Raw genomic sequence first — 17203 nt, forward strand, 5'->3', positions numbered from 1 at the left:
AACATATATTCGATCTGCCATAAACAGATTTGGATTGCAAATAGGCTGGCCAATTTAATCTGTTTAATATTCGGGTTGGATTCAAATTTCAGACATATGACTCGTTTAACCTATTTAACCCATTTAATATTCAGGTTGGATTGTATCAAGTAACCTATTTGACACATTTAACCTATTTAAAACCTGTTTGATCTATTTAAAACTTGATTAACATGTTTTTTTCCTGTTTAATCCGTTTAAATCTATTTAAATCCACTTAACTTGTTTAACTCATTTAACTTGATTTGACCAAGTTATATGGATCGGATCGGATTACCTATTTAATTAGTAGGTTGGGTTTATATCTGAATTTTTAGCATGTTTAATCAATAGATCGGATTTGGGTTGATGAATTTTTGACCCGACCCGCATTCAACCTGCTCCATATCAGACCCAACATGACTCGATTACCACCTCTAGATTCCATCTTTTATACCACTACAGTGAAGTAATGCGGTTGCTCAGGTAGTTATGAACGTGCATAGTTAAAATTTCTGTAATTAAGTTGTAGGCCACGCAGCATTCTGTGAAATTCTCTCAAACTTTGGTAGGTATTTATGTTGCGAGCTGGGTGTTTGGGGGGAACTTTGATTTTGCATCAAATGCAAGATCAATTTTAAGAGTCATAGTTAGTGAATAGCTTTGATAGGGTCAAAATCAAGTGCGACACTTGATGCACTGTCCTTTGGCTTCTATGATAGCTGTCCTTTGGCTCCATTGGCCAGCAAAAATAGCTTCTTTAGACAGCAAGCACTTGTTGACCTCCCTTGAGATGCGTGTTAATATATTTGTTTTGGACGGTTTTCCATAACTAGTGGAAACTTGTATTTCTTGCTTGCTGCCTACCCAAGTTTTAGTGATATAATTATTTTACCATATTAGCATACTCTACAAGTAAACTTTCATTTAAGATCTCCACAAGTTTCTTTTATTGAGTGAAGTAGGAAATTGAGGTACTCAAAGCCTAAATTTTATTCCATATATGAACATCCACTCTCTTTTTTCTGTGCATGCATGTGTGTACGTGCATGCATATATAAGAATCCAATCAACGTCGATGAGATGATGTCACCATAGATTTGATGCCCCTACAATAATTTCTATATGCATGTTTGAAGATGAGCTCATCTATTAGTGTTAGATGTTCATAAATTTTCACCAACTTCTTAAAAGGCCCTTTTTCCCATCTATTCACTTCTAGGAATTTAAAAAAATATCTTACAATTTGTTAGCTACCCTCTCACGACGAGGACATGCCATTGACCATGCATGCGTTGATTGCAGACATATACATGGACATGAACATATTGAACAAGAAAAGTTAATGAGTGATGCCATGTACCCTCCATGTAAGACATCTGCATATAATATGGTATCTCACTCAATACTAGAGGCACAATATCCCATCAATCTGAGAAAAAAAAAAAAAAAAAGGCTATGTTGAACTGAGGCCAATAGTCCTTATATTAACCTCATAACCCAGCCCAATCATCTACAATTCAACTCTATAGTATAGACAATGCCACACCCTTACCCACCAAAGGTGTCATTGGGACTGGGCTGAGGGTCGAACTCTTGACCCTCCGATCGTTAGATTTCAAAATACTGAATCGATTCTTGGCTGCTATATTCTTGACTGGCATAGCAGCCGATACCGAAACAGCAGACCTTGATTGCTTCAACCATGTGGCATCTTGTATGTTTTCAAGGTGCAGGCGCATGTTACCTGGGTTATAATACATACCTATGAATGCATGTATATTCTTTTTTTTCTTTAACCATGGTGTTTGTACCAATCAGTAGGCTTCCTTGCAGCATGTTGAAAGAATTCCGAATATCGAGAAGGCTGTAGTTCAATACAGGCTGCATGGTATCATCCTGCACTCTCAAAGCATTGCCTAAATTTTTCAAGAACATATACTGTCTAATGATATTGCAGGACTTCCTTCTTTTGGGAGAAAGTTTAACATAGCATACATATCTGCAACTACTGGCATCTTACTTACCATTGTTCTTTGAATGCTACGTGTGCGCGAGAGTGTATTTGCGTGGACCTTAAAGGCAAAGAATAATTGTAGAGGCGGATCTTTGAGGAATTACCAAAAGAAATGTAGAAATAGATCTAGATTTAGATATTTGCAATATCTAAAGGTAAAAGATGCATGGGGAAGAAAAGTAGATACTATAGATGCAAATATTCAATTAATGAAACATGTCATATGGCAAAACAGTCTACCTTTGATAACTTTCGCAGGTCAAGCTCAGACAAGAAACAAGATATTTTGGTTGATGTTGGCTCTAGTTTATCGACAGTTTGACCCTAAAAATTTCCCCTTCCAATTCATACTTAAATAACAATACTTAATAAAGCAAAAACCAAAAGCCACTATTCCCAAACAGAGGTATCTATGCTGGAATAAGAGTACAAGACCCAAGAGAAGGTAACAACGCTGGAAAGAAATATAACCGATCAAAATTCATGCATAGATGAACCTTCCCAAAAGAAGAGAATTACTTCCCCATTCAAGAGCAAGCACCTGCCCTCATTAGGGGCAAAATACATTCGTTTTACTTGATTTTCCCCGTAATAGTACAAAGAAACAACACATAAACGAAGGCCTGCCACCTCTGTGGCTTTGACCAGAAAATTCATTTGCGGTGCATTAATATCTATATATACATACCTTAAATTTTCCATCTGAATGAAGGTGCAACATTTTTGTTGCACCCGCATGCAAAGTTACAGTCTGTCTTATGCAGCATCGCAGAGCAGTGTACCCCGCTTCTCAAAAACTGAGTAATTTAGCTCTAGAAAAAAAATAATTCCTTTGTTTGCTATATACGCATCAACAAATAGAACAACAGTACTGCAAGGACCCAATGGATAGAAGGCTGGCCTGAAGCAGAAGCTGCACAGAAAATGCCAATAGCTTTAAGCTGAGGAAATTCAGATGGAAAAGATAGCAGTTAAAAAAATGATATTCGGAAATGAAATATCAGCTTGTTAAAAAGAGCTATAGGAGGCTTGGTAAGTATTGTTATTTACTCCAATCTAGTTATATTGACTCCATCTTTTCCTGCTATACCCTCAAGCACCAGCATGACTGCATAACTACGACACGATTTGCTAAGCTTTTATTGAACTTTAAAAGCAGGATAAAATGAAAGATGTAAGCCTTCAGAAAACAAATGTCTTAAAGCATTTGATTTGGCAAGACAGTCAAGCAGCATGCAAGTACTACAAAACCATCCACCCCCAACAAAGCAGGATAAAATGAAAGATGTAAGCCTTCAGAAAACAAATGTCTTAAAGCATCTGATTTGGTAAGACAGTCAAGCATGCAAGTACTACAAAACCATCCACCCCAACAAAAAACCATGTGTCAGGGCATGGGAAAAAGTATAACAAGGCTTGCATATTTAGAAATCTGTTTTTAAACATTATTTATGCAATGCCTAATTCTTTAACAGAAAGCCATTCTTTTTTTTATTTAGAAACCCACTCTTTAAACAAGCATCCAAGGCCCATGCTTTTTCTTATTTCAACTTTTGACCTCTTGGTCTAATCCAAGACCTTATGCTCTGGCCAGCATGCATGTAAATAAACCAGCATACAACTCTCCCACATTGCAGCCTTGTTTGGACAGCTTACATACAGGGAGACAAGGACATAGGATGGAGAAGTCCAAGAATCAATAGGGTTCATGGATTGCAATCACAAGATTTGTAATAAGGGTAGAAATCTGGACCCAACCCATTTCAGAAGACACAGGGTTGGGTTCAGGCCTGTAAATGTTACCAGTTGTAAGATCAGGTCGGTCCGGACCACCTAAAATAATGTATATAGATAATATGTTCAATTAATCTATTAATATTTAAAAACATATTATACATGACATAAAAGCTAATATGCAGTCAATATATAAACACCCTAGCTATAAATTTACTCCACCTATATAAAAGCATATTATACATGATATAAAAGCCAATATGAATTCTAAATCTAAACTCTTAACTCTAAATTTACACCACCTAAATTCTACTTGAACTTCCCCTTCCTCGTCTCCTCCTCCCCTCTCCACTCTCTCCCTCTTCTCCCCTACTTGCCCTCTCCCATCTTCTCTCCCTTTTCTCCACTTCCTTCGCTTCTCTCATCTCATCCTCACCTTCACCCATCCACTTGCATTCCAGTCCTGTCATTTTTGTGGGAGATCTGATAATGAATCATATAAAACTTGCAAGGACTGCCTCTGCTGCCCCAGTTATTCCATCCAGATCATCAACCTTGACAAAACCTCCAATACCGACCTCGTGTTTCCAGCCAGCCAACCAGGCCCAATCTGCAAACCTGCCTCCACATTGTTATTGCCAGCTAGCCATCTGGACCTCAACAAAACACCAAAACAATTCTCAGTTGCTCGACTGCTACCTGGAACACCAAGACGCCATCCCAAGCCCGCCTCTGACCATGGGACCACCATCTCTGAGTACAGACGCCCCATCCCACCATCATTTGGCAACCCCACCACTGAAACCATTGCTTTGTTGTCAGTGACGTCAAATGTTTGGCTGCTTCCTTTTTGCATGTGCTTTTGATCAAGTTTGCATCAGGCCAGGTAGGCCTTGCTATCAAAGATTAAGCTGACTGACTCGCTGCCACCCCTAATTTTCAAAATACTGGATATTATTAGATGAATTTTGTATGCAAAAAAACTTGGACTAAGACACAATGGCCTCCATTAATTTATCACGCTTCTTCCTTCTTCCCTTAACAACTTATCACTCAAGTTTTGAGATGTTACACAGAGTGATCGAGCAGCCAAACAAGTGCTTGATATGCAAAGGAGCCTAGCACAATTACACCACTACTAAGCTTCCTATAATGCACCATGTTCAAACTTTATCATTCTTAAATCCCCAACATGCCACCTTAAAGTCACCATTCCTTCTACATTGTTTTGTGAAAACTGGTCTAATAGCTGCCATATTATATTTCCAGCATATTAAGTATTTGGAAATGACCCATATAGCCTCTCCTAGGTTCGGGACTCCATACAAGTGCTTAACTCATCATAAAATCACTATCATATCAGGACCAAAGTACTCCAATTCAACCAAAGAACCAAAGGATTGGCCCTTTGACTGACTAGTTTTTAGACTGCCTAAATGAAAGAACCAGCAAAACCCAACCAGTTAAAAGATGTTAATTATAAAATATCAATTTATCAAGTGGCTAATTGATAAATGCATCAGTTATAAAATGTTGTTCGCATAAAAAAGAGACTGTTGTAAATCATGGTGTCTTGTATTTAGTTGTTTACATTAATCTTGCATTTTTGAGAGAATGGAAGGAGACCCACCCAACATTAATCTTTGTAAACTACTACAACAGGGACCTTTGCGGAAATCTCAGCTCATCAAGGATTATACCGATCATCTATCCCTGCTTTTAACTCGATGAAAAGACAAAAGAAGCACGAACAATGATGCTATATAGCCTACCAAACAAATAAAAAAAGAGAAGTCCTTATGAACACCAAACAACATTTATAAAGCATCTAAAGTTTCTGCGAAACCTAGACAAATCAATCAAATATGGGCCAAAACTGATGGAAATAGGCCAAAATATTGACACTGACCAAAACCCAAAACTTGGGTGGCAATCGGGTCGGGTCGGACCACAAATGGGTCAAGTCAAATACATTATAGGTCAAAACTCCATCAACCTGAACCCGATCTGTTTACTAAATGGGTCAAAAATCCAGACCTGAACTTAACTATTTTATTAAATAGGTAACTTAACCCAACCTACAATAGGTTGAATCAAGTTACAAGGGTTAACCGGGTTAGGCATTGACACCCCGACCCAAAACTATGGCCTGGTTTCAATTTAGTCCCACTGAAAATTATTTATTTCAGATGAAACAGGTCGATTTTGGCCAAAACTAGAAGCCTTCAATAACATACAGTTTTTTTTTCATAATCATTTAATTTTTAGCTTATCTGAATGGTTGACCCAGCAGTTGAACAGGCAACCTGGTGACCCAGCCTCTCAGACAGGTCAATCTCCAGTCCAAGTATGACAACTATGTTTGTACCTACATCCACCCTAATTTAATACTACTTAGACATGTTTTTGTTATCACAATAAATAATATGTTCCAAAGTGGGGAAAACAAACTAAGGAAATCCTTGCTCGTGCAGTTCTTACGGCACACCCAACTCTCATAAAATCAGCCAATTTGGACCACTTAATGCTGCACAATGTGCCAGTATGAGACTTCGGAGCAAAATGTTTCACGTGTGTACTCTCTCTATACATGCACACATGAGCACATATGCATCATGGCATGAGCACACATGCTCGAACACATGCATGCACACCTACATGTATAACTTTAAGCACAAACACATGCATGGAAGGCATGATCTTGCACACATTTGAATGCCTTTTTGCCTCAACCCAATATGGAACAAATAAGGCAGTTTATCTATTTTAGAACTTGCAAAATTATAAATCTATGACATCAGGCAACAGGACTCAACTAGCATAAAGAAAATTGGATAGTATTGCCAAAAGCAGGGACAGAAATATTTCCATGGGGGAAGGAGCAGTCTGATCTATGAGTAGAAACAGGTTTCAAAGTCCCTGCATACATCATTTACAAACCAACAGACTTGGGCAACATGCCACTACATAAGACCCTTGTATTCAATATCATCATACAAAGGATCATGAAAAAGTTAGTAAATTGGCATCATGACTTGTCTCACTGTCAAACATTATGGAAACAGAATTGCAGTAAAATCCAGCACATTTCTGCTCACAAGCTTAGGAGTAACAGCTCAGCATAGGACTTGATATAAAAAATGCAAGCCTTTAGCTGAATGATAAACATGCGACAAGAGATGACTATGATCATGCATGGGATGGATACAACTGTTTGATGCTTATATAAATATACAGCTAAAAACTCTTAATACAAACAGCAAACAAATGACTAAACCTATCAGGGTTTAAGAGCATTTACGCAATGAAATTATAACTTAATCAGGACTAGAGTAAAATAACTTATGACTACAGCCAAATGACAAACTAGAACAAAAGAACCTTCAATCTAACTCATAAATTGGGGTATGGTGCCAACTTCATAAGCTCTAGACATTGTAGTGACAATAAACTCAGACTAGGCCATGCCATTGTTTTAGAAATGATGCTACCTCAATAATCTCAGGACATTATATTCTCTTTGTTTGTCCATTCATTGGATTTTCATAACAACATACAGTTCTTTTTAACAACAAGAAAAGCTACAGAAATTCGGAGTTTAAGATAAATACTTTAGTAAGAAAAACTCACATGAATGTGGCACAGGTGAAATTGATGGCTTTCTGTCAGGAGGGTTGACATCTGTTACACTCTCACTTGGAGGTTGTACATGAGCAAAATAGGCAGCAGGCAATGGTGATGCTGCACGCATGTCTGGATCTGGAGCTGGTGAATTTTCATGCACATGTGGAGCAATAGAATGCTGTGGTACAGGCTCAGGTGAAGCAGAATTTTGTGGGCTAGACTCTGGTGCAGCTGAATGCTGTGGAGAGGCCACAGTTGCATCAGAATGCTGTGGAGCAGCCGCAGGTGCAGCAGCTGGAACAAGAAAAGCTTTGCTCTTGGGCCTGTTAGAATATCCAAATCGGCAACGAGAGGGAGCTGGAGTTTGGTAACTGCGTCGAGGAGGAGCAGCAGGAGCCAGATGAGTGTCTGGGTGACTGTGATGGTGGTGGTGGTGGTGGTGGTGGTGGCGGTGGTGGTGATCTGGCTGAGGTTGAGGAGTTGGACTTGGTGAACTGCTGCCTCCGCTATTCAGAGAATGTTGAAAAAACGAGGAAAGTCGAACCTGCTTTACTTTACCAAATACAGTGTGGTTGAGACCAAGATTGCCTGCAGAAGAATTAGAGATGCTCTTAGCCAACTGTTTCAACCTTGATAATGAGGGTTGGTTATTCCCAACTTTAAGCACAACGAAGGTCTCAAGAGTTGTTGGAGGAGCCACCGTCGAACCCTCTATATTTGTCAAACGAACATACAGATTCTGCAACACATGTAAAGCAGATGTAAGTTTATTATGAAATTACAATAACAAGTTTAGGCAATAACTTCTAGCAAATGCCTCTTAAAAATGAATGTTTAGCAACTACAAATAATGCTCTAAAATGATTGCATATTCCCCTAAATGGATGCTTGTTTCTCCATTAAGAATTGGAGATCTGTTCTTTTCTTCGAGCAGCAGGCCTGCATTTTGAGCAAATGGATAGACTAAAGTCTTCTCAGCTAGAAAATTTCTAACATCACAAACTCTTTAGAAATGAAAAATGTTAGAATTGAAACTAGATACATGTTTTAACAGAGTCATCAGAAATTGGAAGACTTCAGTATTTCAGGAAAATTTTCACTGAGTAAAGTATTCTGAGCTAGCAAAATTCTAGCATCACAATTTCTTCAGAAATAAAAAAGGCTAGCAGTGAGACTCCATTATGTTTTGACAGAGATCCCTTAGACAAAGAAAGGCCTTAGTATGATGCATGTTAAAATATTCTCCCAGAAAATGATATATATAATGGTGCATTCACCCAGATGCAGAAAATAGATTCAGACACATGTCCTCTCAAAGATCATAAAATATTGACTATATTAAGGTGTGAAAAATAGCTTTATTTTTTAAAGTGCTAACTTATGAGCTATTGGTCAATTCATGATGCTACTGTTGATTTTGAACATTTGAATAGTTGTGACTTGTTTGAGGTGGACTCTGGAAGTTGTAAGTAATGCCTGTCAATTGGTGATTGGATCTTGTGAAACAGGCTATTCAAATGATAGGACATCCTGTAAAAGCTTTAAAAAAAGCTTAGAATAATTTATAAGATTGCTCATTTGCTAGAGGTTCAGCGTCAAGAATGATAGGACATCTTGTAAAAGCTTAAAAAAAGTAAAGAGGCTAGAATTATGCTTTTTCAAAGTCTAGTCAATTAGTTATCAAAATGCATGTTCCTCAGCTCAGCTCTAAGATTAGCTCAAATATACAAGAAGCATGACATTTTCAGAGTATTAAAAGAATCTATCTTTAACCATGCTCAAAAATGACAAAAATTGGACTCTTCAACTTTATTCTACTTGGTTATACATATTGTTGGAAGAGCTGCTAATATCTTAAAAAATTACAATCTAGAAATTTGATAAGCATTTCTGCAGTCTGACATGTATATGCCTAATCAATAGATGTTAGACAAAGATTTCTTGAGCCAGATGCAAGGTCCAGGTAACACAATATATAAAACAGTAGACACTGGTTTAAATTATTAAGAAAATTTAAGCATTACTATAGATAAGTTGCCAGAAAGAATTTATATGAAAGAAACAATCATGAAGCAGAATATGATAAGTGGGCAAACCTCGTAAGAATTGAGCAGCAGCCCCAACTTCATCTGGTCCTTCAGTTCACTGAGTTTGTCTTGTACTTGATCGATCGCGACATTTAAACTGAAATTAAAAAGAGAATGCAGTTTCTGCAGAAGAAAAGCATTTTGTGGAGGGATAATCGTAATTCCTCCAGGGAACTTTAGCACCTCAAAGAAGGACGAGTTCCCAAACAGGGACGTAGTCAAGTGGAGAGTTGACTGCCGCGTAACCAAGGACGTAAAAGACTCTCTGAGAAGACTTATTTCAGCTGACGATATAGGTAAATTTTTTGGATAAGGCCAAATGCCAAACACTACAGTTGTCCAATTTGATCCGGCTAAAGGTTCTAGAGAACTTACAACCACCTGAATTGAAATCATTGGGTAAGGACGCGCACATTTTGGATGGACATTAAAAAATTAGATAAGAGTACAAAGCTTACCAAGGAATTAGGAACACCAATTTCTTCATAGATATCATATTGAAGTTTTGAGATATTGGCACTTAACATAGCTACGGGCTTTTGCAGTCTGAAACTTGCTACGATATCAGCTGCCAAAATTAACTCTCTAGGTGAGAAAAGTTCAGATACTTGAAGTATAGCAATATTAATAAAAAAATGACAGGAAAAATCATAGAATATTGTAGTATGATTCTTAATTTCTGATATCTTTAATATCCAGACTTCTGGAAAAGAAAAGAACTTCAATGTAATTAAAGGTATAATTCAGACAAGTCATGGCATAAGTAGATCCTAGCTCTTAACAAATTCAACTTCAACCAAAGTGGAATACTTAAACAAGCCCGCCCTTATTGGTGACAACACGAAGCAGTTTGTCATCATGCATCTCCATCTGGTGTTGCCTGCTATTGTCAGCATCCACTCAGCTTAGCAAAAGGATGCACCAGTAAAAAGTTAAATGATCTTTGATTAACCATTAACAGTTCCTCTGTAATATCGTCAACCAAATTAAACCATAACTGCTAGACAAAATTCCGCTCTGGCACTAAGAAAACATGCATAAAATTAGTAAGAGTTATGTCTGTACTCGCACTGTAGTGTCATATATTTCGTAGGGCCTTCCATATTTATATTTAGCAAGCAAATGATATTGATAAAGGCTGTTAGTGGCTTATAACAGTTTATAAGCATCAAAGTGATCAAACCTTAAAAAAAAAAAAAAAAAAAGATCTTACCTATATCAGCTGTCTCCATTCTTTTCTATTAGTTAAATAGATGTTGCATAGATTTCCTACATCTGCACCCTCTACTCCAAATTCCTAAAACACTACAAGTCCGTGGTATCACAAGTAGCATGACGCCCTATAAAACTAAATTCATTTGAACATCTCCCCTTCAAAGTTTTATGATATCAGAGGATGGGTCACCCTCATGAAACCTTCCAACAAGCTTTGTCGACCTACAATATCAGATCCACCCATCCCCATCACTAAATTGATTTGCCACTGCCTGAGCTTATAGCTCATGCCTTTGTCTGATCCATTGAAGCATCATTTAGTCATTTGTATATGGGAAAGTTAACAGGGTTTGTGTGGTGGTTCTAATTACTGACTAAAATAATTCCAAGCTTCTTCCACTAGATACACAAGACCCGAAGCTATGAAGCTGGGCTTTTGCCAGTTCATCAAACTAAACAGATTTCATTTGGGAGCTTGAAACATGAACAAGTGCTACCATTTTAGCTAGTGAATACTGCCCCAAAAGCCTTTTTGAGCATTCTCTGTTAATGAAGTACCAAAGGATGGGCTCGTTCAATTCTTTTGCACCTTCATCCTCACCACTACTGATCCTTCAGAGCCTATCTCTGATTATAGTAGTCCCTAAAATATAACAAAAATGATAATACCTAATTACTCCATTTTTCATCTTCAATTTGGATTTGTTTGCCAATGTTACTACCTACTTACTCCATTTACTTTGACATTTGATTGCATGTAGTACTCCATTTTTAAATTCAACATGCATAAAGAACTGCATTCCATTTCATTCTCTTAAACAAATAACCAAAAGATTCAAAGTCTGAATTATCTTCCGCTAACAATTTGAAACGAGCATTGTTCATCAGTCAATTGATTAAATTGTTTTTTGACAAAATTGTTCCTGAGCAAAAGCATGTCCTCTTCTATGTAGTGATCTTTCTCTTATGCAGGAAGACACTCAATTACACAGTATCCTAGAAAAATGCCACTTGTGATTGGTTAATGCAAAGTCCACCAAAATGGGGGGAGAGACACTTACGTGTTGTTCTTTATACCCCTGAAACTTAAATTTCCTCAAAAAGGTGAGCTCATAAATGTGAATTAAGTATGTAATTCACGTATCACCTAGTAGAAATTAATTGTGCAATCTACGTGCCCTTAACCACCATGCCATTACTCTTATGGATGTCCTAAACCAAGTTTTTGCTGGTGGCAATAGATGCTTCATAATGAAAATACTTGCATAGCCTTACATTTCCTTGCTTGTTTCTTTACAAGTTGGCATACTTGACAGCGATCAAAACATTTCTGAGGTAGAGCTTCCCTACAACCAAAACTAAGGCATTGTCAAAGCTCAGATAAGCCTTCAGGACCTTCACTCTTGAGTTTACACGAAGAACATCATTGGGCTCTCATACAGAAGGCCACCATCATAAGGAACAAAATCCCCCACAATTGTCAAAACTATGCCAGATCTTGAAAACAATGGTTAAAATCCGAGGCAATCTGCAACGGCACTTCCAGATGAAGTATATTAAATAACACCACAATCCATCTTCCATAACCTAAAAAATACAGAAAGCAACCAGAATAGCTTCCAACAGATACATATTAAAATTCCTAATAGCACATAACCGAATAAGGTCACTCTATAATCTCCAGTAGAAATCCAGATCAAATACAAACTTGGGTACAGAAACATCAAGAGTCCTTAATCATCAGTCTGATCTACAATCCAGCAGTAACTTAGATGAGCTCAAACTCTAGATCTATTCCAACACCTTAAAATTCAGTAACCATCCAAACTGACTCACTTCACGAAACAAATTGAGGGTTTCTCATCAACGATCCTAAAAGGAAACTATGCATAATATTTTCCATCAACATAACAATCTGCATCTATCTAATCAACCCAGCATCCAAAACTGTGTTTTCATCAAATCAGAAAATTCACTCTCATTTCTAACTAATCCAAGAATAAGAATACAAATGCCCACAAAAACTTAACGAAAATTAAGAAATAAAACAACAAATTTATGAAGATATCACATTTTTCAACCTATAAATCAGCTAATGCAAGTCCATATCAACACAAACCAAGTAACCGGAACAAGAGTGCATCAAACCAATGGCAACACGAACAATTTCAAACTGCCCTAGAAAAACAGAACCATGCCGCGATACAGCAATGCACCCCAATGCTATTGCTGAAACCTCCCAAAATCCACCCAAAGAACCCAGCCACTCCAAACACTACCAGATCCTCACCTTTAAACCGCGGGTCCCGATTCCGACCCATCAGATCCCCACTATGCCTCAAGAATGGGGGAAGCCAGAACACGGCCGACAGCAGTATGGCAAAACCAAGAACCAGCGCCACAACGCACCGCGGCCGCACGATCCTACCGATCGATCGGCACTGGTGGCAGCTCCCGCAGGCATTCCCCTCGGTGTCCTCCGACGACGAAGGGGCGGTGGACAAGGACTGCTCGCCTTCGGCTTTCCCCATTGCCGCAGATCTCCTCAGTCCCCATCGCCACTCTCCTCATCAAAAGCTCCCATTGCCGCACAAGGAGATCCAAGGACAGGAGCAAGAGGAGGAGAAGGACGAGAAGAAGAAGAAGAAGAAGAAGCGAGAAAGCTACGGTTAGAGTTAAGGTTTCGTTTTCTTGCGTTATTTTTTTTTGGGGTTAGGAGGAGGGGAGAAAGAGAGGGGGAGAAAGGGAGAATTAAACTGCAAATGAGCGTGGAGTAGTACTGTGCTTTATTTCTTATTTATTTATTCCGTCTTTTTGTTTTGCGCGGATCCAAGCGTGGTTTCATCCGTTTAATTTTTTTTTAAAAAAAGTCCGATTGAGGGGCGAGGCGAGGCGAGGCGAGACCGGTTGTTCCCGTCACAGCGGTACTGGGAATAACGTGTTAACTGCTGTAACCGCTATTACTGGTTGTTAACTGAAAAATAACAGCCTTTTTCCTTGCTCAGATCACTGTTTATAAAATAAAATTTATATTTTACCACTTTAAGGATTTGAATTTGGAAACCTTATTTTATTTATAAATAATAAAAAATTTAACATTTAAAATATATTATTTTATTAGAAAATAATATATAATTTAACTTTAAAAAATCGGTATTGTAATTATTAAGAAGGTTATCCAAACACTAGATCCATTGCAACATTTGCTACTATTGAGGAATAATGTGTTGCTGTTGCAGGCTGTTAACTAAAATATAGTAGTTTTATCCTTGCTTGTATCACTGCTTATCCAATAAGAAATTATTTTCTAATATGACATGAAATTTAAACTTAAATATTTTATTTTAAGAATATATATTTTTTATTTTAAGTTTAAAAAGAACAGTATTGTAATTACCAAGAAGGTTATCAGATTCATTCCAACAATTGCTACAATTGAGAAATAATGTGTTGCTGTTGCAGACTATCAACTAAAAAATAGTAGTTTTTTTCTTGTCCATATCACTGCTTATCCAATAGAAAATTATTTTTTAATATGACATAAAATTGAAAGTTAAATATTTTATTTTAAATATATACATATATTTTAAATAATAGTCTCATTAGATAAATTTTTCATTATAATTATAGTACAATTCCTGGCTACATGCCAAAGTACTTTAAATTTCTAAAGAACTCGCCAAATAAAAAAATCCAACTTTAAGCAGTACCGTAGCTACCGAGAAGATGGGATTAGGTGCACCAAGAACTCCTGTCTTTTTCTTCTTCTACTTTCTTTTTTTTTTCTTTTATTTTTCTTTTTTAACAATGTATCACACATTATGGATATAAATATAGTTAAAAAAAATCAAAAATAATAAATCCTGAAGTGTATCGGATAGCTTTTTCTCTCTCTCACTTAAAGAGTTTTCTTGAAATGATGGTCAGATATGAGACCATCCAATCTACAGCTCCGTTGATCTATCTATACACATGCTTAGCCTGCAAGGCCATTTTACCATGAATTATAGTTCGGATGGTAATCGCCCATCCGTCGGCGCTCTGCTAGGAAATCCAGTCTTCAACCTGCTTCCCGTTAATCTCTCTATACAGGGCGGTAGTCGCCCATCTATTGGCGCTCTGCTAGGAAATCCAGTTTTCATGTATTGGATACCTTTGGTAGTGAAAATAATGAATGAACAATGAATATTAGACAAAAGAATCCGTTGTGAGTGGGGAACAAAGAGCATTACTGCGTTCGTGCAAAGCTTTCGGCGGTGTGCAAATTAATCTCGTGACGTGGGGCCGCTGGTTGCGGAAACGAATGGGAGTGAGGAGATACACCCCCCCTATTGCCCAGGACACCCCCCAAAAATTAAAAAAAAATTAAATACTCTCTACACCCCCCCATTTGCTAAGGACACCCCTAAAAAATTAAAAATTCCTAAATTACCCCCCACCCTCCCCACCCCCTCACCTAAATTGCTCTCTACACCCCCCAAACCCCCCCCACCCCGCTCTTCCCCTCCAAAACACCTGCCGGCTTCTCCCTTCCGCCCAAAAAACCTCGCCTCAAGCACCTCGCCGGCGGCCAAACCCCCTCCGTCTCCCCCTTCTCCCTCTCGTCGCCGGTCGGTGCAGTGCACCTCGCCAACGCCCAAAACCCCCCCGTTCCCCCTTCTCCCTCTCGTCGCCGGCATTCTCCCGATCTCCGACCACCTCGCCGGCTTCTCCCGGAACCACCTCCCCGGCCATCTCCCGAGCAACGAGCACCTCGCCGGCGCCTCCACGACCACCTCGAGGTAGCTCCACCCCCCCCCCTCCGCCTCCCCTTTTGTTCGGCACTGGATCGCCGAACAAAAGGCTTCTGTTCGGCTGAACAGTGCCGGACAGAAGCCTTCTGTTCGGCACTGTGCAGCCGAACAGATCTGTTCGGTTGAGGGTTGCCGAACAGAAGGCTTCTGTTCGGCACTGTTCAGCCGAACAGAAGCCTTTTGTTCGGCGATCCAGTGCCGAACGGAGCACGAACCGTGAAAAAAAAAAATTCGAAACAAGGTGGAACACGTACCTTTGCGGCCGATTCTTCGTCCCAAATCACTAGTTGCTTGTTCATGCTTCGAATGGGGCTTAAATCTCCTTCAAAGATCGCCTAAACGATGTAAATGGATCGAGGGGTTTAAGGGGGGTTTGAGGGGGGGTTTTTTTTTTCTTTTCAAAACGAAACGGAGGAGGAGGAAGGGGGGTGTATGAGAAAATTTCAAGGGCAATATGGTAATTACACTAAAGGTTAGTTTGGGTATTTTTTTTTTGGTTTTTGGGGGGTGTCCTGAGCAATAGGGGGGGTGTATATAGAACTACCCGCTCCTCACTCGGGTAGTTCTATATACACCCCCTATTGCTCAGGACACCCCCCAAAAACCAAAAAAAAATACCCAAACTAACCTTTAGTGTAATTACCATATTGCCCTTGAAATTTTCTCATCCACCCCCCTTCCTCCTCCTCCATTTCGTTTTGAAAAGAAAAAAAAAAACACCCCTCAAACCCCCCTTAAACCCCTCCTCCCCCGTTCCCCCTTCTCCCTCTCGTCGCCGGCATTCTCCCGATCTCCGACCACCTCGCCGGCTTCTCCCGGAACCACCTCGCCGGCTTCTCCCAAAATTTTTTTTTTTCACGGTTCGTGCTCCATTCGGCACTGGATCGCCGAACAAAAGGCTTCTGTTCGGCTGAACAGTGCCGGACAGAAGCCTTCTGTCCGGCACTGTTCAGCCGAACAGAAGCCTTTTGTTCGGCGATCCAGTGCCGAACGGAGTACGAACCGTGAAAAAAAAAATTTCGGGAGAAGCCGGCGAGGTGGTTCCGGAAGAAGCCGGCGAGGTGGTCGGAGATCGGGAGAATGCCGGCGACGAGAGGGAGAAGGGGGAACGGGGGGTTTTGGGCGTTGGCGAGGTGTTTTGGAGGAGAAGAGCGGGGTGGGGGGGGGGTTTGGGGGGTGTAGAGAGCAATTTAGGTGAGGGGGTGGGGAGGGTGGGGGGTAATTTAGGATTTTTTAATTTTTTAGGGGTGTCCTTAGCAAATGGGGGGGTGTAGAGAGTATTTAATTTTTTTTTAATTTTTGGGGGGTGTCCTGAGCAATAGGGGGGGTGTATATAGAACCACCCGCGAGCGACGGTGGAGGAGTTGGGAAAAGAGAGCCGACTTTGATGGGAATTACGAGAGTGCCATTTTTTTAAATCGTTTTGCGTTGGGATGTCCATGTTGCGTTGATTTGATGGGCCACCCGGCACACCGGACAGCGACTTCCTACGAATGGAAATGTCTCAAATTTCAAAAAAAAAAAAAAACTCTTTGGCTTTTAGTATTACAACACCTATATTTCAGAAAAACAAAGATAGAAAAGAATATCCAAACCAAATACTATGATAAATATAACAGGAATAGTTAAGCAACTAGAGATGGATTTTGAGATTTGTTTTTCTTCCACGATGACCGCCATCAGATGCATTTTTTGGTAGCATTTTTATACCTGGT

General features: G+C 39.3%; 1 protein-coding gene across 1 annotated transcript; it reads right to left on the reverse strand.

Moving 5' to 3' along the window:
• Nucleotides 1-2527: 2527 nt before the first annotated feature.
• LOC103711710 lies at nt 2528-13460 on the reverse strand. The gene is made up of 5 exons (XM_008797958.4): nt 12986-13460; nt 9939-10048; nt 9490-9861; nt 7400-8132; nt 2528-2948 (listed from the first exon to the last, which is right to left on the reverse strand). Exons 1-5 carry the CDS (start codon nt 13224-13226, stop codon nt 2875-2877), a joined length of 1530 nt encoding a protein of 509 aa, XP_008796180.1. The 5' UTR covers nt 13227-13460; the 3' UTR covers nt 2528-2874.
• Between the last annotated feature and the right edge of the window lie 3743 nt (nt 13461-17203).

Source organism: Phoenix dactylifera, chromosome 13 (genome assembly GCF_009389715.1).
Source record: "Phoenix dactylifera cultivar Barhee BC4 chromosome 13, palm_55x_up_171113_PBpolish2nd_filt_p, whole genome shotgun sequence".
Lineage (NCBI taxonomy): Eukaryota > Viridiplantae > Streptophyta > Magnoliopsida > Arecales > Arecaceae > Phoenix > Phoenix dactylifera.